Source organism: Pelecanus crispus, chromosome 11 (assembly GCF_030463565.1).
Source record: "Pelecanus crispus isolate bPelCri1 chromosome 11, bPelCri1.pri, whole genome shotgun sequence".
NCBI lineage: Eukaryota > Metazoa > Chordata > Aves > Pelecaniformes > Pelecanidae > Pelecanus > Pelecanus crispus.
In genome coordinates, this window is record NC_134653.1 from 4,496,203 (window position 1) to 4,522,269 (window position 26,067).

Consider the following 26,067-nt stretch of genomic DNA (forward strand, 5'->3'; position numbering starts at 1 on the left):
AGATGGGTTTGTGCAAAGCGCGCCTCAGGTGCCTGGTTTGCAGATAAGGATCCATCCCGTTCTCCTACACCACCTCTGATGCAGGGATAAAATTAATAACTTTTTAAGCCTTTATAGCTAAATCTACCCCGAGTTCACGGGTTTTGGGCTTGAAGTAGCAGCAGTTAGATCCTGCTAGCAGTCTTGATGGAGTGCTATTGGAGGCAATGTATTTAAGAAGAAAATCTGGCATATACACAGCTTTGCAGAGCAGGGAGGGGCTGTGTGCTCCGCCACTGGCATGGTTTCACATCCAAGTCTCCCGGTGCTGACCTTTGTCATCTGTTTCTTCACTGGAATTTAGAAATCTATGGCTTTTAAGTGATAGGGCACTTGCAAATATTTTTTGCTCTGGTGGGTTTAGTATGCAAATGGTGGAACAAAGCCAATGGTCCATCTCGGGCAGCCTGATTCTGGAGATTGCGCCGTAAAGGTTAATTTCGGCTATTAGCTGTTGTGCCAATATTTTTCTTACGAGAAAGAGTAATGATTTTTTGCAACCTAAAATTGAGGGTTTCACAGGCTGCAACTGGAAAATTGGCAGCCATGCTCCTCTACTGTAGACTGAAAGCCCGTGGCAGAGGGAAAAGAGTTAAATGAAAAAACTTAATTCTTATAATAGCTGTAGAAACTTACACTCCTAGTTAGCTCTAGAAAGCACACCTGAAATAGAGAATAAAGGTAATAATTATATAGTCAGACTATATGCAGATAGTTACAGATGGCATACTTTTCCAGCTCTATTAATAATGTATTCTTAAAATTGGGGATGGGGAAGTAAAATGAGTTACTTGATTTTGGGAAAAAAAGAAGAAAAGAAAAAAAAAAAAAGCTCCACCACTCACAGGAACTTTAAAATTCCTTTTGGCTAGTACTAGAACATACAAGTTCTGATCTTACCTGTACTTATTCCCTGCTTTTCTGGTATTTTTTTCTCTGAAGCACTCGCAACAGGAAGAGGAAATGAAAGGTTGCTCTGTCATGCTTCCACAGAACAGCGGATGGTGATTCTGTAATCCTGTTTTGTTTCAAATTGAATTGCCATAGTCCTCCAGACTTCTCTTTTTTTGGTCAGTGGTTAACAAAAAAATACAAGATAAGCTTTCTCTGATTATGCAGTTTGCCAATGTAAGAAATAAGTGATTTTTAATCCATTCTAAAAATCGTTTCCTGGTGCGGCTGCTTTAATTATTACTAAGGTGTAGGATTTGTGTATTTTTTTTTTTCCCATGAACATCTGGGTTAAATAGTGGACTTGGACTTCTTTGGTCTGTTTGCTTGACATGTGAGGTGAGGCAGTTTTTATTCTGCTCGCTATGTTAGGTGTGGAACACTTGGAGTGTGCTCTGGAGTTCTAGTAGAAGTGTAAAAAAAAAAAAAAAAAACCTCCCATATTTTTGCTACCGTGTCTTCACTTTCCCCAATATAGAATTAAGGTGAGTGTAAGTCAGGGGCAAGGTGAGACAGAGATGAGCAAGGGCCCATACCAGGGGAAATGGCCGTTTGAGTGTCTTCTGAGCATTCGTTCTCATGCTGAAAAGATCGGAACTGGGTGGAAAAGAGACTACCTCAAAAATAGTTAGGTCTTTTGTAGTTATCTTCCTCTCTTGGATCCTAGTTTTCGATAAGTTAGAGCTCTAGTATCTCATCTTTGGTTCTGTAGTTTTTTCCTGGCCTGTTGTAAGAGTTGAATGGATACTGAACAACTTGGATTGCTGAGATTGTACTGAGCAGTCCTTATCGAAAAGCAAAAGTAGGCTTGTAGCTGGTAATAGACCTAGTAGAAATGGAGATTGATGCGAGTTTCCTGATCTAATTTTTGCTTAAACTGCTGTGCTATTTAGTAGAATTGGAGAGAGGGAAATCATGTCTCATTTGTGGCCCTTTCAAAGGAAAATATATTGATGCAAATTTTTTTTTTCCACTGTATTTTTTTTTTCTCCCGAGTGAGGTCCTGTCATACTTACCACAAAACCTTATTGTATTTGCAAACTGCTTATGCTGCCGTAGCACACCTCCCATGTTTTGTTTTACGCTGTATCACGTACCTTTGGTGTGCAAAGGGCAGGAGTTTGTGCTGTGTTTGATGGGACTTAGCGGAGAGGTCTCTTCCAGGAGTCCCAGAACCATTCTTGGTTCAGAAACTGTTTAGTCCTTGTTCTAAAATGGGTGGGTTCTGAAACAACAACAAAATTCTGGTGTAGCATTTGTGTAAGCATGCAGTATAGAAAATTAGGAGGTTTTAACACAAAGGGATGTTCATTAAATCTTCTGTATATTGTAACAATAGAACAAAAGCAAAGGAGTTTTTCTCTTTATGTAAATACATATTCCAGTCACAGATAAAGAAAACAATGCTCACATTTAATATTTGGGTGTTTTTTTACTAATTATGATCAGGTAGCATTGTAGCTGGTGTGATTGCCAGAAAATTAGGGGGTTTTTTAATGGTTTTAAGATTTCTTTATCTGATATTTTGTTTTGCAGTATTATGTGCCAAGAATCTTGCAAAGAAAGATTTCTTCAGTAAGTATGCCCTAATTGTATAACTTTCTGCTCTTGATTAATCAGATTTATTTGTAGATTGTGTATTACCGTCATGGCTCATCTAGGTCTGTCATTTGTTCTGTGGTTCCATTCTTGCAGTAACATTGCATTACTACATGAGTAGATGTTACCCTGAATTGTTTAGATAACATAGACTCGAGAACTGGAAAGACCAAGGGACTCGCAAATTCTAGTTGAAAGTCTGGCTGATGAGACCACAAGCAGGTTGCTGTTTACAATTCGGGGAGGGGGTGGGGTACAAAGAGCATCCATCTCAGACTGCTTATTTGTAGAGCATGCCAGGGGTATAAGTAAAGTACCCCAGTGCTGCAGTCTCAGGATTATGTTAAGGACTGAATAAAAATGCCTACTTATCAGTATGCATGGGGTATGCACTGTTAAATGAAGCACTCTCAACCTTTTGTTTTCTAAAAATTTCACAATTCATGGCAAATATCAATCTGTGTGACAGAAGTACATTATCTAATTAGGAACTCAATTCTCTCTTTTGGATTTACTAAAATCATTTTAGGACAATGGCAACTTTCCTCTGTTGTGGGGAGGGGGAAGCAGAAGCTGATGATAGCATTACCTTGGAAGAAGCAATACAAGAAGTACTGTGTTTAATAGCACCTTTTCCTTTCCACAGGACTTCCTGACCCATTTGCAAAAATAGTTGTTGATGGGTCAGGTCAGTGCCATTCAACTGACACTGTGAAGAACACATTGGACCCCAAATGGAACCAGCATTACGATCTGTGAGTTGTTTGAAAGGTCATAAGTAAACAATATTCCAGAGATTTATCTAGTAAATGGAATGCAAGGGTTAGCGCTGCAACTTCATTTTGCGTTGGCAAGAAGAGTCAAATTTGCTGAGGAGGACTGATTTTTTGCAACAAGAAATTACCTGTTAATCAAGGAGTGGTACTTTGCTTTTAGGGGTTTGAATTTGGAAATATTTGTGTGTCAGGTACATAGCACAACCGCTTAGAGTAAGCTGTAGTGGAGCAGTGCGGTCCAGGTTTTACAAAAGATTGCCCTTGTAGTGATTTATTTTCTTCACATTACTAGAAACATAAATTTTAAAGTTTTGTACGTTAATCAGCTTCTTGCATAGCTTTTAATGAGGCTGTCTGTAGTTAAATTCATGGTGCAGCAATATCAATTTAACATGCTGTGTGAAATCATAGTGCAGTAATTCATTAATAACACCATTTCAGGCTTAAGCACTTCTGTATTTATAATAAAGCAGTATGACCAATGTACTGAAATGTATCAGAATTTGTACCAATAGCACATAAATTCTGCGGAGTAAAAAGAGGTGCGTTTTTTTTTTTCTAAAATTTCTCTTCTAATATGTATTTTTCTAGATATGTTGGGAAGACAGATTCCATAACCATCAGCGTATGGAACCATAAAAAAATCCACAAGAAACAGGGAGCTGGCTTCCTGGGGTGCGTCCGACTCCTCTCCAATGCCATCAGCAGGCTAAAAGATACTGGATGTAAGAGCAATTCCTACCTGGTGCAATCAGGACCCTTCAGTGCCTTGTGTCTGGGTAGCGAGTAGCGTTCCCACCCCTGCAGTGTTTTGTTGATCTTTCCTATTCTCATTTGCAGACCAGCGTTTGGATCTATGCAAACTAAATCCCACAGATACCGATGCTGTACGAGGCCAAATAGTGGGTAAGAATACTCACGGCTAAACTTTCATCTTCTTGGGTAAATACACTATATGGACAAATGTTGTATTAAAAAAGAAACCTGTAGTTATTATTGCTTCCATGCCTTTTCTGTGTTGTTTCTTGTGACTTTAATGGGATTACCTTACATAACCTGAAAATTTGCATTGTACTCCTACGTAGGAGTTTGTTTTCTCTCAGCTGGTGATTGGAAACAATATTAAAAAGAGAGAGTGCATCTGGTAAGGTTTCTAACCCTGCTCTGGAAGGGTAAATACTGTGAAACTGATTGCGTTTGGATCAGGGTGACAGGCAAAGAGAATCTCATGTGGAAAAGAGGATCTGGAGGAGTTAAAAGAAATTTTGCAAACTGCTGTTTTAATACCTTTGACTCGCATAACCCATTTCCAAATTTCAACAAGGCAGTGCTAGTTTTACAGCTAATTTACCCCATCTTCCCATGTTTTGCTGTCCCCCCGCCCGAGCTTTTCATTGATATATATTTGGCAAACCCCAAATTTTCACTGTAATGATGACATCTAGTGGTGAGGAATTTCTTTCCAGCTTACCTCTCTGGGTCTTCAGGAAACCCAGATGTAGAACCTGACATTTGATACTTAGAGAAATAGATTCAGCTTAAGTTTTGATGTGGTGATTCTCTTCTCCATTTAAAAAAAAATCAATAATGCTTTAGGGTGATAGAAGGAGTTTTGGTAAATGGTACGCTCTCATGTGGAGGATATAGCTTTGCTTAATATTTTACCTTGTATAAATGTGGGTTGTTTGGCTTTATGTTGTTTTTAAGGGAATGGTTGTTCTCTTATTATTAACTTGTGTGTGTTTGTTTTTTTTCTTTCAGTCAGTTTACAGACACGGGACAGAATAGGCACAGGAGGTTCTGTGGTAGACTGTAGAGGGCTTTTGGAGAATGAAGGGTAAGGGTTGTTTTCTTTACACTTAATTAGAAAAATGGTTTATATGTGGAAAGAATATAATTAACACTAGAAATATTAAAAGTCAGTGTGACTAATATATTGTCTGGGAATAGGTATCAGGTAGTAAGGTTATAGCTTACTTAAAGAAAATAAGCTAAACTGGGTCGGATTTGCTATGTTTTTACCAGTGCTTCTGGCACTTCCATGAGAAATTTGAGGTATAAGAACATTAAGAAAGTGGCATATCTTGGGTTAAAAGTTGCAGTACTCAAAGTAATGGAGAGAGAGAGAGAAACAGTTATTTCTGCATTCACTTCTCTGTGATGGAAACTCTTGAAGTTTCCCCATTTTCAGAACGGTTTATGAAGATTCCGGTCCGGGAAGGCCGCTGAGCTGTTTTATGGAGGAACCAGCACCGTATACAGACACTACAGGGGCTGCTGGCGGAGGCAACTGTCGCTTCGTAGAGTCCCCCAGTCAAGACCAGAGGCTTCAGGCGCAGCGACTTCGGACTCCTGAAGTCAGAGGTCATGTACAGACGCCTCAGAACAGACCGCATGGTCACCAGTCGCCTGACCTACCAGAAGGCTACGGTAAGAGTTCTCCAGAACTATAAAATTGAACTTCTTTCAAAAGAATTCAGAGAAAAAAAAATCTCCCATTTTAATATATAGATGCGGTTTACCTGTTAGAACATGCAGCATCCACATGCATCTAATGGTCTGCATTTTGGAAAAGGAACTAAGCAGTGCAGATGGGAGTTTGAGATTGGCTAATTAGCAGTTGGCTACGCCAGGATACACTGAAGGGTTGATGGTAAATTAAACATGAGTTTGTGGTATGATGCTGTTACAGAAAATTCACTGCTAATCTTGGCTGTGTATCTAGGGAGAACGAATGTAAAGAGCTCTTTAAACTAGAGCAGTAATGCTATTTTTTCCTTCCCCCTTGGCATGTTGTGTAGGTTTGAGCCCACATTTGAGAAAAGATCAGGAAAATATAAAAGCAACAAAGAAACCAGTAGTACAGAAGATTAGGGAGGATAAGATTAAGGAGAATTTAAGTCTTGGAAAAGAAGCACACCAAATCTAGGAGTAAAGAAATCTAGTTTGGGAGTTTGGGTTGTCTCAAAATCTAAAAATAAAGTACAAACTAAAACATGTTGGTGCATGGATTTGAGAGTTTCAAAAAGAACGTTGAAATGTGTAGCGAAAGTAAATTTGTGAAGGACAAAACAGTCCATGCTGCAAGAGATCAGGGGGGTGGCTCAAGTACTTCCTCCTAGATCTGACAGAAAGATAATATTCTAATGGCTTTAAACAAACTGTTTATTCAGATTTTTTCAGATTTGTAATTTAGAATAATCTTTCTTCCTTTTTCATAGAACAAAGAACAACGGTACAGGGACAGGTTTATTTTTTGCACACACAGACTGGAGTTAGCACATGGCATGACCCTAGGATACCAAGGTATGTATTTATAGTTACAAAGTCAGGGGTTTTTGAGGGGTGTCTGTGTATGGCAGTAAGCTGAATCTTTAAGAGCAAAAATCTATGAAATGGCCTGTCTAAATTTAAAGGGAGAGCTACGAGCAGAGGAATAATTTTGGATCTTTTTAGTTACCTTTTCACCAAACATCAAGGATTGCTCTTTTTGAAAGAAAGAATTACCTGCTTGTGAATCACATAAAACAAAAGGGAAAAAAGAAATATGTAGCCCTTCAGGAATTCCCATTTGACAAATTCTTCCTAAGATGTTGATGTGACTTTCTTTTTTGGTGAAACTACAGATTTCTGATTCTTACCTAATTTTTTTTTTTTGTATGAAAACAGTTTGGACTGCAAATTGAAGAAAAAAAGTGACCTCTTTCTTAAAGCCATTGTTTCTTGAGTATTGAACTTGTAACTTTCGCTCTAAGTGCTCACTTATGTGTAACTGAAGCAGAAATTACTTGTCATCTTTAAACTCGGAAGTGGTGTTGAGGTTTTTTATGCTTTAGACCAATGATTTGCAGCTAGAAAATTTGAATCCTCCACATGATTAATTTAGTAAAACCCCTTTAAACCTTAACCTGCAGTTAATCCAGGTTTTTGTGACTAAGGTCTGGCGCTCTTCCTTGAGGAGCTCTGAATCTGGGCTGTTTTGCTGGACCACCTGCACACCGGATTAAAGAGTGAGACACAAAGTTTGTAACACCTCAGCTGCTGCTCTGGCTGGCTAATACATGAATGGGATACAGGATATTAGAAAAATGATATAAAGTAGCATAGGCAAAAGTGTTGATAAAACCACAGTATATGGAAGGATATGAAAAATAAAGTTGAGAGGGAAAATAGCTGATGTTAGATTAGCTGGTATCGTTGGAAGAAGAAATGACAATGCTTATTCTTCATGTCACTCATATCAGGCTTGTGTGCCCAAAGCCCTGTCTTTTCTTCCAGTGATGCTGGCTGGCCTAATAAAAGATATTGCTTCTTCTCTCAACAAATCTTAGAGCCAGGTTTTCAGGACCAGCAACGTAAGTGGACACAACAGTGTCTTGTGAGTCACAGGTCACTCTTATTTTTGTTAAAGGTGACTTTCATAGTGCCAACTTGCAGTGCAAAAACCTTACCTTGGCACTCAGCACAGATGTAGGTTAAAACTTGACATAATCAGATCTCTACAGTACTTTCAGATGCACAGCTGATGGAAACAAATGGTTACAACCATAATCTTCTTTAAGGAGCCTAACAAGGGCTTGTCTGTCTGCCTGTATCCCCTGCTGGCTTATGCTCACTCTGACACTAATGAAGCCTTTGGTGTACAAAGTGTTTCTACCTTTCTAAAGCCTCTCAGTTTACTCATTTATAGTGATGTTGTATGGTTAGATTTAGGTAAGGAAATATATGGAGCGTTGACTTCAATCCTGTTTAATAGATGAATCCATGCCAGCTGTCCAGAGAATACTTTACTTAACAATAGCTTTTTTGACGAAAAAGAATCTTCAGGTTTCCCTCCTCCCTCTTCTTGCCAATCTTAGTGTTTTACTCTATTAGGTAGCTGGGGCCTTAAGTGTTTTCAGTTTTCTAGGTGTAAATACATCCTACCTATTGCATTCAAACACCACCTGGAAGTGAGTGACTACCATTAGCAGCACTTAGAATGATACCCAAAATTTATCTAGGATGAAAGGGGCGCAAATGTGTTGGTAAAACCTTACTCTCAGTGATTTATCAGTCAAGTAATTAGGATTCTAACCTTGTCTAATGCAAGAGGTGATTTCTTTTTTCTTTTTTTCTTTTTTTTTAGGGTGATCTTAGTATTTGGCTGCCTTAGCCTCTTAACTTACTGGCTGTTTGGAGACAGTGGTTGGTGCAGAGGCCTTTGGTTAATTGTTTGGTTTTCTGCACATGGGTCACATTAGTGTTAATGGGAAGTTTTCTGTGAAAGTTTTGCTATGAAAAAATGTCTCTTTCTCCTTATACAGACCTCAGAAGCCCTGTCATCACCTAAATGATGATGTTGCATATTGAAGCTACTTTTAAGCTGTATGGCTTTGTTACTTTCAAAGCCTTTCAAAGACAGAAGGTGTTTTGCTGATTTACCTTTCTATTCCTGTACTGTGCATGCATAGGGAGTTGTGCTGCTTAGATTGAGGATTCTAAAAAGGCAGCATTCTGCTATTCTGTCCTTCCTAAGACTTTCATAGCCTAGAATCACTGAGCACCAAATTCATTCCCCCATCTCCCCTGAATGTAAATTGGTTTAATCTTAACTTCAGAAGTGCTTTAACATTTTGTTTGCTTTTCTCCTTAGAGACCTTAACAGTGTGAATTGTGATGAACTAGGACCTTTGCCTCCAGGTTGGGAAGTTAGAAGTACAGTTTCAGGAAGAATATATTTTGTAGATCATAACAACAGAACCACACAATTCACAGATCCACGACTACATCACATCATGAAGTAAGAACCGTGCCTGATAAATAATTCATGTCAAGTTTGGATTCTTAAACCTTTTAATTTTGTCCGATTTTAACTACAGTCTGGGAGTCGTGAGGGGCTGAAAAACTGCATGATAACGATATTGGGGAACAGATGCAACCAATGCTCTAGTCAGGGTCTGAGCATTGTTTCTCAGTGCTGGTTTTATCTAAGCTTTTTGCAGAGACTCTTCAAAAATGTTTTTACTATGCTTTGCAGTCCTCAGGTTTAAGGGAGGGCTTGCTTATTTCAGCACAACACTGATCTCTTTAAGCTGGTTTGACAAAATTGCACCAAGCTGTGCTGGAGCAAATATGCAGTTCTGGAAATGCTGGGGTGTGGGGTAGAGGGTCTGCCAGGCAGTTCCACAGCAGTCAGCCCGTGCCTCTCTGGATTAGCAGTTCTACCTCTGTGCTAGCTATGCTAGACCTGAACTGGCTTCGTGCTCCCGTGAGCTCCAGACAACAGGCATATAAAGCCAGCTGGAGTCTGGTTGCCTGGTGCTGTGCACAGCCAGCTCGGGTTTAGCAGGATTTAATAAGCTCAAGCTCTGCATCATGCAAAGGCAGCTGAACTGCTACAGAACTGACCCTGGAAGCAGCCTGGCAGTTCTTGTTGTGCCCAAGATCAGACTTTTTCCTGGATCCGAGTTGTCTGTGCTTGAAGCCAGCTGGGCAATCTCTGTATCTAAAAAATCATTGCTCCACAACCCAAATAAAGCACTGATAGATAAGGAGAGTTGAATGCATGAAGCTGCTACTATTTGGGGCAAGTACATCTCTGTCTTTTAATAACCATAGATGCAGCACTTATAGTGCGTCAAGAATCTCCAGCTTTATTTTGCATGGAGCTGGAATAAAATTCATTGCGGTTGTTAGATAGTTCCATTTATAAAGTGGTTGTTTCTTCCATTAGAGGTCTCCTTTCATGTTACACTCTTGAAAGTTGCCATTATACGGGAGAAACACAAACTTTTTAATTACTGCTCAGTCAGCATTTGGTGATCATGCTTCGCAGCCTTCCACAATGTATTGCCATATAAAAACTGAGCTGAAAAATGCTGAAACTCTTTATTGTAAATATCTGTATTCCTTATGTCCCTGAATGTAGGGTTATGATGCCATAGAAGTTACCCAGCTGAAGATACATTTCGCTCCAGGTTCCTCTTAGAGAAGCTTAATCAGTTCTTCCATCGTTGTTTTACATATTCCTTATTGTTATGCTTCCAGAAAAAATATTTTACTTTTCTTTCAAAGCCATCAATGCCAGCTAAAAGAGCCCAGCCAGCAGCCTCTGCCAGTTCCAAATGAGGGGTCACTAGAAGAGGGTGAGGAGTTGCCTGCACAAAGATACGAAAGAGACTTGGTACAAAAGTTGAAAGTTCTTAGACATGAGCTCTCTCTTCAGCAACCGCAGGCTGGTCACTGCCGCATCGAAGTATCCAGAGAGGAAATATTTGAGGTATTTGATTGAGTTTTTACTACTATTAGCAGCTTTTGTAACTCGAGAGTTAAGTAAAACTGATCTTTGATTATAGCAAGACTGCTTCGTGAAGGAGGTGGTGAATACCACCAAGTGTTACAGAGTTGTCATTGGAATCTGTTTCAGATTAGCACTTTAAGAGAATAATGTTTTCTGTAGTTGAGTAGCAATCTATGTATTACAGTAATGTATCTTAGTACACTTAATTATAGGAAGGAAATAAAATGTCTAATTGTCAAAATACACATACAGGAATCCTACCGTCAGATAATGAAGATGAGGCCAAAGGACTTGAAAAAGAGACTTATGGTGAAATTTCGAGGAGAGGAAGGCCTGGATTATGGAGGAGTAGCAAGGTGAGATTTGGGGGTTTGTCTGACATTTTTTAACTGTAAAATTGTCCTTCAAGTGACTTGTGGCTGATATAATTCCCTTTCAAATTATCTGTTAATGGTATATTTATGGAATGTGTGATCTAGTTTACAGGTGGTGGTTGTAGGTTCAGTCTTCATTTCATGGTAGATTGGAAAGTGGAAGCATGTGATTTAACAGTTGTCCCACAGCCCTCCTGGTGTCAAAGGCTTCTACTAATTGATTTGGTTTGCCTTGGATTTGGGAACATTACTGGAATTAATGCCACAGTGAGGTGTTTCTGTTTCCCCCCTTCCCCATCCGAACTCTGTTTTCATCACCATTACCCAGTGAGTGTACAAGGCTTGTTTAGGATAGGCTATTGATCTTACGGCAGAAAGTGCTGGTCCCAGCAACAGGCTCCAGTTTCGTAACTGCAAGTGTGATCGAATTGTGAGATCTTTCGAGAAACGTATAGACTCGGAAGTAAAATCCAAATCACAGTAGAGGTTCTGTTAAATACACCTGTCTGATTTCCAGTGAAAGGATTGCAAGGCAACAGGGGTTCTTTTTCCTTATGTCTCAGCCACATTCAGGAGAGTCCTCTGATCTGTTGTAGCAGGAGTGGAGATGAACTAATCCTAAACAAAGGCTACACCACCCACTTAGGTGTCTTTCAGTAACCCATCGCTGGACAAAGGAAAGAAGTTGGAATATTCTGAGCTGCCTTACCTGAGGCAACCTTGAGTGTCTCGGCTGTTGACATCCTATCGCCCTGATGGCTTTCATAATTGCCCATTTGCTGCAACACTCTCAGATCAGTACTGCTCCACTTCTAAGCATTGAAGTTGGTAGTTCTCTCGGAATGTTTTGGACCTAGGCTGGGTGTCCAAATTTAATAATAAAGGGGTATTTGTCATGGTGAGTTGGAGGTCAAAAATAGCTTTAGTTCCATTCTGGTCCTTGTATGTTACTGAGGTAAGAGAAGTTACCTTTTAATGTGTTTGGGCTCTCTGCCCCTTCTGGGTTCTCTGCTGAAAGCAGAGATTCTCTAGTCATCAAGCATTTGCAGAAAAACAGCTTTTCTAAAGACCTCGAGTGATTGAGCTGATTTTAAACAACAGATTTTTTGAATATTTCTTTATACAGTACAGGTTGCAGAGGAGCAGATCTCTTAGTCTCCAAATATCTGAACTCGGTACAAAGTCAAGATTTTTTTGGAAGTGGGTCTTGTTCAGACTCTGATGGCATTGTCTAACAGCTTGCTATAGCTTCTCTAATTGATGTTAATCCCTTCAGCGCTTCTAAACTAACACAAGTCTGCCTGTGAATGGAGTAAGACACTTTATGGGTTTTTAAGCATACCTTTTTGGTCTGCAAATGGAGGGCAGTAAAAGGTGATCTGATTTTGAAATAAGCATTTCATAACTGATGACTAGTTTGATGATTCACAATAATTGTGTTCTCTGAAACTTAAAGTGGAAGTTGCAGCCTTCTAAAACACTTTTTTTTTTTTTTTTTTCTTGGCAGAGAATGGTTGTATTTACTATGCCATGAAATGTTGAATCCCTATTACGGACTCTTCCAGTACTCCACAGATAATATTTACATGCTGCAAATCAATCCAGACTCTTCTATCAATCCTGTAAGTATTAATTTCTGAGCGACATACCTATTGACAGGTCCCCTGCAGTTTTTTGTTGTAGCGGTTCTTCCGTGACAAGAGTGTAAACTGAAGGGTAAAGCAGAGTAAGAATGTGTTAATGAGTCTTGCATTGATACAGTATGAAGCAGAGGGGTTTTGTTCAGAAATGAAAAACGTGAGAGAGCAGGTATCCTTTGGTAAGTATCTGATTTCTGTGATACTCCTCGGTACCGACTGGGATGCATGATGATTCTGAGAAGATATTTGTAGGTGAAATTCATCTGCACTGTGAATGCAGGCAGCTGTGTAAATAGCATTGCATCCTAAGCAGTGTTCACCCCTTGACTGAAGGGGCTTCTATGCCTTGCTTGCCCTTTCTCAATAAGCTGCTGTGCTTGCTTTTTTTCCCCTCGCTGGAGGAATTGTATTGATGCAGACCCTAAAAGGAGCAGCAATTCTGTATTAGTACAGGGGAATTTTTCCTGACATGACATTTCCTGACATTTGCTCTGTAAGATGGGGGAGATAGATTGGAATAATCTCAACCATGGAACTTACGCCTCAGTTTTCAAAAGTCTGTATAAGCAACCTGAAAGACACAAAGGAAATGAGCACATGGCCTGCTTCCTCAAGAGCAAAAAGATTTTGATGGTTAAATAAAGAATAAATTAATTTGTTTGGAATTGTTGTATCTTGGATTCTGAGGATTTCAAGGGGATTTTCTTTTCCTGAGTTTTACACTTTGAGAGGTCTAGAGGACTTGTATCCAATAGTAGTCAGGTAATGCACAGAGACTTGTTTGAGGCATTTAATCATTAAACGGTTCTGTTCTTGGTTATGTTATGAGGAAGAACGGTGGCTCCCCTTGCCCGGAGGGTTGCGATGGCTTGCGCTGAACGTACGACTGATGGCGCAGATGTAACCACAAGGTGTCAGTGTCTTCCCGCTGCCTGATTTTTTTCTCTCCTCTCTCCCTGCAGGACCATTTGTCTTATTTCCATTTTGTTGGTCGGATAATGGGTTTGGCTGTGTTCCATGGACACTACATCAATGGTGGTTTCACGGTTCCCTTTTACAAACAGCTTCTGGGGAAGCCCATTCAGCTCTCCGATCTGGAATCTGTTGACCCAGAATTACACAAAAGTTTAGTCTGGATCTTGTAAGTACTGTATTTATATATTGCCTTGCTGTAGAAAGATGGGGTAGAGTATGTTGGCAATAGTGAGATACACTTTATAGAAAATGTTTGCAAAACTCTTGTCATGGGGGAGATCTGTACGAAATTATTAAACTACTGTTTCTGTGTCAGAAAGCTCAAGGTACTTGAGGAAAAGTTCTTATTGCGAACTCTGTGTTAGCTCTCCTTGCAGCAAAGCAAATACTAAATTATTAAACATTGCATGGGTGCGGTAGAATATCACAGTATCAAAATCCAAACTCGGGACAGAGTTCTGAGGGAAAGTACAGCCTTGTTCAAGAGAAAACCAACTTTGATTAAAAAGGAAATAAATTTAATTAATTTGGGCTTCTGCACACTTACAGTTCAGAACAAAAGCCACCATTTGGTGTAGCTGTGGGACTGTTCAACTCTGCTTTGTATTTAAAGTTACTGATGTCATTGAAATTCACGGCATGCTATCTCTTCTGTCCTTCACACTGATACATGACAGCAGATCAGTTTATTGCTCTGTGTGTATATATAAAAATAGATATAAAAATAGTATAGATATAAAAATAGAATACATATATGTATGTGTGTGCATCTGTGTATGTAGGGCTTAATTCATTATTGTGAGTACTACTAGAATTAGCTGGATGACTCATATCTGGTCAGGCTCTTCAACATGCATTAAGCGATACAGAAATTGGTGATTGTGGCGATATTTCTCCAGTGGTGTGAAATGCAGCTGGCTAGTTACTGGGTTTATCCTGAAGACTAACTAATTGTTCAAATAACAACTGTCAGCATCACCATTAAGAGTTATCAAAATTACTAGGTTTACCTCTTATCTTTCCATCGTCAGAGAGAACGATATCACCCCGGTTCTGGACCATACTTTTTGTGTGGAACACAATGCTTTTGGGCGGATTTTACAGCATGAACTCAAACCAAATGGCAGGAATATTCCAGTGACAGAAGAGAACAAGAAAGAATATGTCAGGTATTGCAGAACAAAAATATATCCTGCGAATGTCATGGAAAGAAGATAGTAAACAGATTAATTTTTTTATATAGTGAAACTAGTAACATAAGTATTTTGGGGGGAAGTACCTGAGTCGTAAGTGACATGAGCATTTTCACACAATGCCCTATTGTAAGACCTGGGAAGATGAAGCTGTGAATTGTACTTTCGTTTTTCTGTTGACGGTGCAGTAATTAATTGTTGATGGAGAAAGGAACTGATAAGCGCTTGTTTCATAATACAAAATGTGTGTATTAAGTTCCTGTGTAAAACGGGCATTTTCCAGCTCTGCTATGGAAAGCCCAGTCTTATCTAGCTCATCATCCCTGACTTTTTCTTTTTCCCCCCAGGTTGTATGTAAACTGGCGATTTATGAGAGGAATAGAGGCACAGTTTCTGGCTCTGCAGAAAGGTTTTAATGAACTTATTCCTCAACATCTCCTTAAGCCTTTCGACCAGAAGGAACTTGAGGTATATATTTTGTCCACATGGAATATTGTTTTGTAATTTGTTTGATTCACAGTCAAGCACTGATTTAAAAAACAAACAAAAAAAACAAACCCGCAAAAGTTATTCCAATTTATGTACCAGAAAACTGTATATTTGTTTAATCAAACCCCTTTTGGTTTATTCTAGGCATTCTTTGGGTTAACATTATTGAGAGGGCTACTTAAACAGGGAAAGACAAATACACCATGTTGTCTAACCAGGGACTAATGCTCAAAGCATGTGGTCTGAGCAGGGAGGGAGTACTGCAAGTTTGAGGAATTGTTGGCAAGACCTAACCTGTTATCTACCCCAGGACTTGTTTTCTTCAGTAACTGTTTTCATGCATGGCTGTTTCTGTATTCACGCAGGGCATGGCTTACAGGCACTAAAATAGAAGCGTAGAGCATATAGAAAAGAAATGAATTTGTCTTCTCATTTAATCCTGAGATGCAGAATGCTACCTCTTAAAATAATTCCCGTTAGAGCAATTTTTCCTCTGGTTTTGCCTTTTTTTAAAAAATAAGGCAACCTGTGGAATACAAACCATTTGTGGTACTGGAAGCACAAGCTTTGTGGTAGTTGTTCGTGCATACCGATTAATCCCACGAAGTTACTGCATTCCATTTGCTAGCTGCTTGAAAAGGCAGATTAAAAATCCATTAAATATTTCGATACTGTCTGCATCACAACAGTCACAACTGTCCTAATAATGTAAATGAGTGTGAGTGGGTGCTGTCTTGGTGGCACAAAAAGGCAGCTGCTAAATGGTAGCTCTCAGAAATGTGATCCTCAATACGGAAATTTAGAATATGATGCACGTTTTGTTTTGAGGGATGAAGTTTTCTGTATGCCATTTATTTGTCGTTGCTAGGGGAGGTGGTTAGATTCATGGCCAGCAGTGACTTCCTTTTACAGTATTTTGCAACCTGGTGTCATCTGGAAAAGAGATTGAAGTAATATGTCTGGGTCTGTGTTAGAGCCTCTCACAAACGACATCAGAAAACAAATGCAAAGTTCCAGTAGTTTGTTGTGGAAGAACAAAGCAACTAGGATGTTACCATAAACTGAGCAGGATTCTGTAGTTGGTATTGGCACCTCTAGGACAAACACGTAGCGCGGTAGATGGCATGCCTTCTTCCAAGTCTGTGCTGTACCCTCACAAAGAAATGGTGCCCTTTCTGGGTAGGATAGATTTAACAAAGCAGGTCTTGAGTGGGCTTCTGACTCTCATTTCTTGTGAAAATTCCAGTTTTGGTAAGTGTACTCCTTGGCCAGTTTCATTACAGTTTAACTGGAGAGATTCACTGCCTGTTCCAAACTGTTTTGCAGCGTTACCATCACCAAAAAGGTGGTTTGAGCGCGTAAAAGAATGCTAAGCTTCGTGAAATGGTTCAATGTATGGTTTTATAGCTGCAAACCTGAAATGACTCTGAATGTTAAAGCATTTTCTAATCCTTTAACAGCTCATCATAGGAGGCCTGGATAAGATAGACCTGAATGACTGGAAGTCAAACACACGTCTAAAGCACTGCATGGCAGATAGCAATATCGTGAAGTGGTTCTGGCAAGCAGTGGAAACATTTGATGAAGAAAGAAGGGCAAGGCTGCTGCAGTTTGTGACGGGTTCGACACGTGTCCCACTTCAAGGTTTCAAGGCTTTACAAGGTGACTGATGTGGAGGCCGAGTTAATCTGTGGTAGGAGACAGAGATAAAAATCATGTGGTATTTACTAGCCCCTTGTAGAATATCAGTGTATTACTGGATAACTCAAGCACTTACAAACTTTAGATCCCAAGAGCAGTTTTTCATTTGTCAGCAGCTCTGCTGATGGCAAGCACTTTAGCCGTTGCTGATAGTGATACAAGCTGGTCAATCTGTCATCGTGTAGCACTTTGACTGGTGTCAATATTAGCTTATCAGTCTCCTACAACTCTGTGGACTGTTAAAATAATTGCAGGCAAGCACGCACATGACTACAGAGCTGACCGAACAACTTTTTCACCTGAAAATTGTATTCCCTTCATTGTTTGGCAACAAAGCATTAGACTTTAAAACAAGTTCCTGAAAATTGCAGTTTTTGTCATCAGAAAAGGTGGCAGTGTCCTAGGCTGTGGTGATTCTCCTGATAACATTCCATCTGTTGGCTGACAGTAAACTTATGTTCAAAACTAAAATACATAGTTATCTTTTACAAGGAAAACCTTCTTGCATTTAAGTCGTTTCATTTTTGAAGGTGCAATTTTGTTAATATAAAATTTAGCAGCTTGCCAAAATACTCATCTGCAAATCCATTGTCGTGAACAGTCCTAACACTTCTGCCATCCCTTCATCAGCTGCAAATCTGATCTACAGATTTAGCCTGTGACATACTTACATGTTTGCAGCTGGAACTGTAATTTTCTCTCTTGCCTTTTTAGAGGCAAATCTGTGTGCCTGAATGATGTTTTGTTGAAGTGCATTAACTAGAATGTCTGTCTGTAAGGTTCTACAGGCGCTGCAGGACCCAGACTGTTTACCATCCATTTAATAGATGCAAACACAGACAACCTTCCAAAAGCCCACACTTGGTAAGATGAAAACATTCTGCATGTCAGTGCTCGCTTTCCCTTTGTCTTGGTTTAAAGGAGGCATCTCTGCTGGTCCGGGCTATGGATTAGCCATGTGATACGCATAGATGCATCCAAGTGTGCTCTGCTAGCTTGGAAATAGCTGTACTTTGCAGCCAGCAAAATAATCGACTTCTCTTCTTATAGCTTGATTTGTCTTCTGTACTGTCTGTGGTTTTCATTGACCGCAGAGTTGATTATTCTGGATAGTGAGATGTTTGTAAGTTAGTTTATACATGTTCAGCAAAAGTGTTCACCGAGAAATGACTCACAGCAATGAGTCCTCATCCAGGGTTACAAAAAACAGTTTTCAGATGTAAAATGGAGGAAAAGAGCTCTATTGGTACAGTGTAGGCACAGAACTGAGCTCTTGTGCGGAAGTCTCACCCTATCAGAGACAGGAAATCGTTTCAGCAGAGGCACAGATTGTCTGCAGGCAGAGCAGGGAGTAGGCCTGCCTGATGTCTTGTGTTATTTGCATGTCTCCTGCATCTGCCACCTGCCTTCCCCTCCCAAACGCTGCCCTATTAAGTCGTGCTTTCCTGCTGCAGAAGTACAGTTGGTTTTTTATCTTGTCTCCTTTGGCCACCAAAGTGGCTGAGGTTTTCTTTGGTGTTTACAAATTCTGTCTATATGTAGCTGATCTAGATTTTTTTTTTTTCCAAATAAATATTTTAGGTTCATATGCTGCAATGTGTTGTTATTTTATCTCTAGCTTTAACCGGATCGACATTCCGCCTTATGAGTCATACGAGAAGCTTTATGAGAAGCTGTTGACAGCTGTGGAAGAGACATGTGGGTTTGCTGTGGAGTGAAAAAGCAACCAAAGGAAACAGATGCTAGCTCATGGACCACCAAATCAAAAGCTAGAAGAAGCTTGCTGTGAACTTCCTGCTAAGCTGTCTGAAGCATCGGAACTCTAGACAACTTAGAGATGGGGCTGTTTCCCTTCCACTGCTGGTGGATGAGGGTGGGGGTAGGGGCTTTTGTTGGTGGTTTCCAACTCTGTTTTCTCCCCTTTGTTACAATAACCCCTTCCCTCTTCTTCCATCCCCCATAAAACGAAATGCAGCCAAGTTCAGCATTTGGCTTTGGTTACACAGGATATTCTGCTAGATTTGTAACACATATTGTGATAAGGTCAGTGACCTGTGGGGTTTTTTTAATAGGAGAATCAAAGTGTAATTAAGAATTAGCTTGATTTGCTGAGGACTTGCAACTAGTAGGTGCACCTGGTTAGTTTGTCTTAAATCAAGCTGGAGCCCTTGTAGAGTCCAGCGGGTTCAGAGTGTCTGACTGGCACTGGAATTTGCATTGCACATTTTAAACACCTGTTTAAAAAGTAAACTTCTAGCAGAAAATACCTCCATATGAACATTTAACTGAAAGGTAAAGAAATCCAAGCTCTGCCTTAGCAGGAAGCTCCCAGTGAAAGCTGTGGCTCACCTTGAGAAAAGTGAAGGAATCTGGGACAGCTTAAATGGTATTGTATGATTTCTTTTTGATTGTCCTGGCTGAAATCTAATTGTTTTGCACATGAAAACAATTACTTCCTCCTGCAGAATTACTTTCCATAGTTCGTTCAGATGTAAGGACCTTGCAGAGAAGCCTTGTAAGGAGGAGACATAGGATAAAAATAGTCAATCCCAAAGCTGTGATTTCTGTGCCACTGTCTTACCTGAGATACATTTGTGTGACTTCAAATTCTAAGACTCACGTGGAAATCACTGAAAGCTAAGTTGACAGAGCAGACTTCTGTTCTGAAGCTTTTGGCCTTGGGAAAGGTTTATTTGGAGGTTGAGGTAAAAGGGTAACTATATAGTGAATACGTTTTAAATGTTATGGAAAGCTATTGGAAGAGTTTATGACTTTGGTTCTGTAGGGATGAAAATTTCTCCAGAGAGCCATGTAAGGCTATTTTTTCAAATATCCAAAACTAATATTAAAAGGTTTGTTCTCTAACACATTGCTAAAATGACTTCCCAGGGGAAACAAAAGCAAATCAAATACCTGAATCACTAACATTTTTTCCAGTTTGCACACCAAGATGAGACAGTATTTTAACAAATAACACTGCTTCAGAAAGACCCAGTTACCTATCAAACATGTCTAAACTTAAGTAAAGCAGACTTGCTTGTATAGGATTTTTTTCTTTGGCAAGCCTGATTTTTAGAGAGATTCATTACTGAAACATTTAACAGATGTTATGTTTATGGAATTAGTGCATTGAAATTCATCTGTGGGTAAGAGATCGTTCTTAGAAGATGTCTACTGGAATACTTCTATTTTGTCTTTTTTTAATTGAATTTGATAATAGCTTTAAACTGTGATAGGACAGAAAGTAGACACTTGTCAAAACCCTGGCATCTTTCTCTGTTTCGTTTGTTTGTGGTTTTCTTTTTTCCATTGACCATAATTCTTGTGATTTGTTGTTGGGAGTAAGGATTGCATTGGAGGTGTAAAATTGTACCATATTGTGAGATTTGCACCGGGTGGCTAAAGATGCTCATCCTGCGAGACAGTACAGGAGAGACATATTTAGATCCATGTTCCGTAGGAATCTTTTGGCACTTGGGGACCAGTTTCTGCAGTACTGGTTGTTGGAACATAAACGAAACTGTGTGACTCTCTTTGCAGAAAAGAGAGGAAATGCAGCTGTCTGCGGAGAAGCATCTGTATGGTCTTGGGCTGAGTAGCAGAATCCCCACAGCCCTGGCTTTTCAAAATGGCTCTGAAGTCGCACCTGTTCATGGAGAATATTTAATCCTTTCAGTACATTTGAATGTGCAATAAACCAGTCAGATAGGAAAGAACACAAAATGGGTTATTGCCCAAAAGCTTTGCATGCAGTCTCATGTGGATTTTTCACCAAAAGAGTTTTAAAAAAACCCCAAAACCCAGATGCTAAAGCCCACTACTAACAAAAATCCTATCACACAAGCTCTACGTGCAGCACAACTGGCTCAGTAAAAGCCAAGCGAGGTGAAGGTAAAGGCCCTTGATTTGGAGATCTATAGGTCAAGTAGGTTCATGTCAATGACACAGTTGACATACGATAGTTCCTAATGTCTTTGCTAGGTCAGTGTTTTATGGAATGCACAAAATAAGAATAGGCAAGGATTGTTGTTTTGAAAAGTCCGTTTGTTTTTTGCTGTATTTAAAAGCCCTTGTCAAGGTACCTCCTCCATGCTGACAGTAACGAGAGTAGGGCACTGTCTTTTTAATTATTTCAGTTCTCTTTTAAACAGCTTCACCACCTCTCCCATCGTGTTGTCTTTGCAATTTTGTGCCACTTCAGTGACGACGAAGACATTTTTTTGTGTTGTTCTGTACGTGCATTTGAGGCAGGCCTTAAAGCTGGTTGGGTGGACGGAGGAAAATAAAGAAGTGAGGCAGAATGGGTTTTAAGCGACGGCTTTTTCTCCCTATGGCTGGCTTCAAAGCCAGGGAAGGATGAAATGCAAACAAGAGTTTGCGTGGCTCGAGCCATTGACTCTCTGCGGTCTCGGAAGCTGTTTGGATAGCCTCAGCTGTCTGAATTTCTATGTTTATTCCCACTTGGTCTGCCAGCACTTGAACTGGTTGTTACTTCTCAAACTTGCCCAAAGAATAACATCAAGTCTGGTGTTCATTTTGTCATTACACGTTCCGCCTTGTACACGGATACTCTTGGATCTGACCTGAAGGAAATACAAGGTACAGTCTGTCTTTTGTTCCTGTCCTAAAGGCAAACCTAAAAGCTGGTCCGTTGGCACAGACCTCCAGTGCTTGCCCTGATACTGCTCATCAGCCTACACTATATGCTCAGGGATGTAGGAAACCACCACTTTGCTCGTGTTTTAAATCGGGAAGAAACGAGACTGTTTTATGAATGTTAGTGTTAACTTGGGCATTATGTTAGACGAGACCCTGCTTCAAAAAGGCTGCTCGAAGCTCCAGATGGTGAAATCGGCGTTCGCTCAGCGGTATGTACTTAGTTCAAGTCCAGGTGGTTAGGAAATCCGACAGATTTTGTAAATTAGTGATCCAGCCACCGGGCCCTCTGGAGCCGGTGCCCAGGTTCAGGGCCGTGTGGCACAGCAAGTTCCCAGAAACACAGTATGGATCTGTTTTTAATTTGTTAATTTTTTTTTTTTGTTCCTCAACCACTTTATAATGTATTTTTTAATTTATTATTTTGTAATGTCATGTTTTAAGTATTGCTGCTATCTTTGTTATTCTTCCCACTGTTTTTATTGCAGATTTATTTTGTGAAAGTTGTACACTAATGTTTCATTTTATGTCTAAATCAAAGTATTTAAAGAAATACTAGTTCTATTTAATGTGGTTATGGAACCAGCTGGAATAAACAGTGATTGTATAGTAGGCCGGACCCAGGAGGTCATGTTCATTTTTGTTACATATGCAATAAACTCACAACTTTAAACTCTTGGTATCCACCATTTTGTTTGTTAAAATATTTATGGAAGTCGCAGGAAAATCGATACCCTTGTAATTAAAGAGTGTGGTAGCGTGGTGCTTAGCTGAGCTGGAGATGGGGGTGGAGGATAAGGGCAGAGTTAAAGGCAGCGACGACAGAAAAAGGTTGCTGTCATTAAAAATTCTGTAGCGTTACAAAATACTGAGTAAGATTTAAAAAAAAAAACCCAAACCCAATTGTTTGACAGATGCAGGGTTCGGTGTGATGAAGCTGTCCTGGTGTGAGCGGTGCCTGGTCTCTCGGGAATATTGAGCATCGGTGTTTTCTGACAGAGCTGGCTCACGCTGCTCTGAGGAGCAGCACCTCTGCGGTGGGAGCGTGGTTGTAGTAGCTAACTCAGTGGACAAGGCATGGAAATACATCTGATTTAACAGATTGATATGCACTGCCCAGACAGAAGTCCTCCTTTCCAGGTGGAACACTTTGTTTCATTAACTGATTAATTACCAGCCTTAACCTTCTTCCCTACTTACCTTATTTGTTCTGTTATTTTTCCAAAACCAGTTTTCAGGAAAGAAATTATAATCCCCGCCTCCCCTTAATGAGAGTTGGGGAAAGATTCATTCATGCTGATAAGTCTCTGCTTTCCTGTTTGGTGGTTTGGTTTGGTTGGTTTTTCTTAATTAGTGGTGTTTTGCCAGTGGAGACAGACGGGTACGAGTCTGAGGATGCTGCTGGCAGCGATCATTCCATGTTCAGTATCGGTGTGTGCTGCAGCAGAGCCTTTCCTCTCTAAAGCTGAAAGCTAGGATTTCTTTAGGCTGGACATATTTTGGTTAAAAAAAAAAAAAAAAAAGGGGTGGGGAACAATTCAATCATGTTTTTTATTCTTTGAGTAACTTCACAGTATGCTCAAATGCACGGACATACAATGAGCAGACGACCGGGGAGCTGGGTTTGCTCAGGACTCAGCAACTTCTGCTTGATGGTTGGGAGCCAGAAGTGCTGTCAGTCCTTCAGCGCTCTGTCAAGCACTGGTCCTGCTTTGTGTTTTCTTTAATAAATACTTTCGGGGAAGTATTCCTGATTGCTGGTATCCTTTTGGTCTGTGGACATAGCTAAGAGAAAAGAGGATTCCTGTAGCCCGCTCCAGTGGATGTGGTGTGCTGCAGAGGGGTTGCTGCAGGACGTCTACGCTGTGTGAGCTTTTTGAAGGCATGGTAAAAGAAGTAATGTTTCTCTGAAGAAATCTTAGAGAACTCAAGTAATTGACTGTCTCTTTTATGGAAGCTTGGCAAGTCAATTAAATTCCTCAAGTTAAATTTCGGACATATAAGGCCAGACTGTGAGCAGGAGCGCTGGTCCTGTAGTGGCAATTCCTCCTCCCATTTATCATGATGCTCCCGTGTCCCGGGTACTGCCTGCTTGGGGAGACAGCCCCTGCCTGCTAGTATGTACTTTAAAAAGACACGGCAGAATGGGGTTTAATTCACAAGCAAACCTTTATATTTTCTGTTGGTGCTTTACAGTTTGGTGCCTAGCTAAACCCTCCCTCTCCCTCCCCTTTTCAGCCTTTCTTCGCACGTGGCTTAGGGTAAAACTTAAAACCCCAAGGCTTTGCCAATAAATTATCACAGACAAAATCCTTCCAGGTGTGGTGGGGGATGGAGGAGAGGATGCTGCCTCTCTTTCTGATCATGCTCATTTGAAACAAGATCAGACAAGATCAGAAGGGGGTTATAAATGTATATAACACAACTGCTTGCTGGGTGGGAGATGCAAACAAGGCCCAGCTGTCCTGCGGCCCCTCTCCCAGCCTTGGCCGCAGCGTTATTTCGTTGCTTATCCCTCTGGAGAACAAGAGCCCCTGGCACGGGACTGGGACGCCGCTGTGTTGCACAGACACACAATAGAAGAAAATCTGCCTGGGGAGCTCGTGGCCGGATGTAAGATGGCGGGAAGGGGGTCAGGCACCAGCAGGTTGAGAGGGACGGAGGTTTTCTTGCACCACAACCTGGCTTTTATGGCCTGCAGAGGAGCGGTGCTCCAGGGACGGGTACTCGTGGCTTTGCCGATGGCTGCCGGAGTCGTGCCAAGGTTGCTGGCCTCTGTCCCACATCCAGAAGCAGTTGGCACCCAAAATGGAGGTCAGGCTGTGGCTGGAAACTGTGTGGCTGAGCCACAGCGATCCCTGTGTAGGGAGCGGGGAGAGAAGTGTTCCTGGAGGGCCGGGGAGACCCTGGCACCAGTCGTGGTACTTGGCCAGGTTTTAGGAGAAGATCTGTGAGAGAAACCTCCTGGACATGGTGGTGAGGTGGAAAAGATAAGCAGCAATGCGAGTCTTGCCGGTCCAACCTGGTCTCTTCTACAGAGGTAACCCCGGTCAGAGAGCTACCGTACATTGCATCTTCCTGGGCCGGTGTAAAGCATTCGGTCTGGGAGATTTTGAAATTAAATTTTAATTGGATGCTGATTAAATGAGGCCGGCTGCCTCCCCCGATTCCGGTCTCGGGCACGGCCAGGTAAGACCTGCCATCGCAGGCCCGCGGGGGTCGGCTCCGGGGGCGCGTCTGGCCCCCGCTGACCCCAAAGGGAGGTGGCCGGTGACACCCGGCTCCGGCAGCTTTTCCTGAGCGCGCCGAGGACGTGCGAGTGATGCTTTGTATTTCGGTACGGGTCTGAAGGGGTGGGGGCGGTGACATGTCTGCACAACGTGGCTGGATGCTCCGATGGGTAGATTTGCTTGGTCTGGCTCTGCAGAGAGTATCAAGCGAAGGTCCTTTATCCGAAGGGACTGATCCCTGCCATCCGACGTGGGCTGTGTTTACCGTCACTGGGCGCCTGTGCTGTCCTTTGACGCAGCCTCGTGTTTGGGCACGGGGAGGGCCAGGGCTGAGCCCCCCCACCTCCTGCGTGAGCCCCTGCCACCCCCCGGCACTGCCCCACAGCCGGGTCCCCGCCTGAGGCAGCCGCTGGCCGGGGGGAAGCGCAAGGTCCTGGGTGGCTCCGTGTCACCGGCTTCACCTCCACGAGCATCGACGGCCGTGGGGCAGGGGTCCCCCAGCACCCATGTGCTCAGAGCAGGGACCCCCCCATGCTGGGGCGCCTTAAGCCTTTGCTTTTTGGTGGAAATCCAAGGGGAGCTCCCCCCGCTTCCCAGGCACTGACATTTCATCCCCATTTCCATAGAATCATAGAATCATTTAGGTTGGAAAAGAGCTTTTTTTTTGCAGGACGGCGAAGATGTTGGTGGCGTGTGGGCAGCACAGGAGGACGGTCCGTGGGGAGCCCTCGGCAAATGGCTCATCGCAAAGCGTTTGGCTGAAATGATCCGGAAAAGCGGTTTCCAGGGGACTTGCAGTGGGAGCCCGGAGCCCCGATTTCCTCTGGGAAATTGTTTTTCAGACTAATCTGGAAATAAACTAATTTCAGTAGAGCTCCCAGATAAAAACTGCGAGAGAGGCGTTTAGCAAAAGGCTCAGGGCGAGTTCAGTGATGGGAGCCGCCCCGCCACAGGGGAGCCGACTTTTATCCTTTAATTTATTACCATACTTGATATCTCTTACCGGCCTTACGTAGGCAGCAACAGCACCGTGTCCCCCGGCAGAAGGGCTTAACCTGATGGCACACCGGCATGCAACACGGGCACCCACCTCTCACGGGGAGCACCCGTCCTCTGCAGAGCCCACCAGGAGCCGGGCAATGGCTGGGGGGGACAGCGGGGG

At 41.6% G+C, this 26,067-nt stretch overlaps 1 protein-coding gene across 1 annotated transcript; it reads left to right on the top strand.

Moving 5' to 3' along the window:
• The first annotated feature begins 206 nt into the window (after nt 1–206).
• On the top strand, nt 207–18,855 carry SMURF1 (SMAD specific E3 ubiquitin protein ligase 1). Its single transcript, XM_075718310.1, has 19 exons — nt 207–264; nt 2,440–2,454; nt 2,527–2,565; nt 3,236–3,344; nt 3,957–4,090; nt 4,206–4,271; nt 5,127–5,202; nt 5,557–5,795; nt 6,587–6,671; nt 9,001–9,147; nt 10,422–10,626; nt 10,900–11,003; nt 12,529–12,643; nt 13,624–13,802; nt 14,668–14,805; nt 15,177–15,297; nt 16,779–16,980; nt 17,808–17,883; nt 18,638–18,855. The coding sequence occupies exons 1-19, from the start codon at nt 207–209 to the stop codon at nt 18,735–18,737; spliced, it is 2,208 nt and encodes a 735-aa protein (XP_075574425.1). The 3' UTR covers nt 18,738–18,855.
• The last annotated feature ends 7,212 nt before the right edge of the window (nt 18,856–26,067 follow it).

Bases quoted from the DNA above. Each gene is read 5' to 3' on its own strand.
- SMURF1 (XM_075718310.1), top strand. From the start codon at position 207: ATGTATTTAAGAAGAAAATCTGGCATATACACAGCTTTGCAGAGCAGG. The intron at 10,627-10,899 runs GTATTTGATTGA...ATACACATACAG, and splicing joins CCAGAGAGGAAATATTTGAG to GAATCCTACCGTCAGATAAT. The intron at 14,806-15,176 runs GTATTGCAGAAC...TTTTCCCCCCAG, and splicing joins AACAAGAAAGAATATGTCAG to GTTGTATGTAAACTGGCGAT.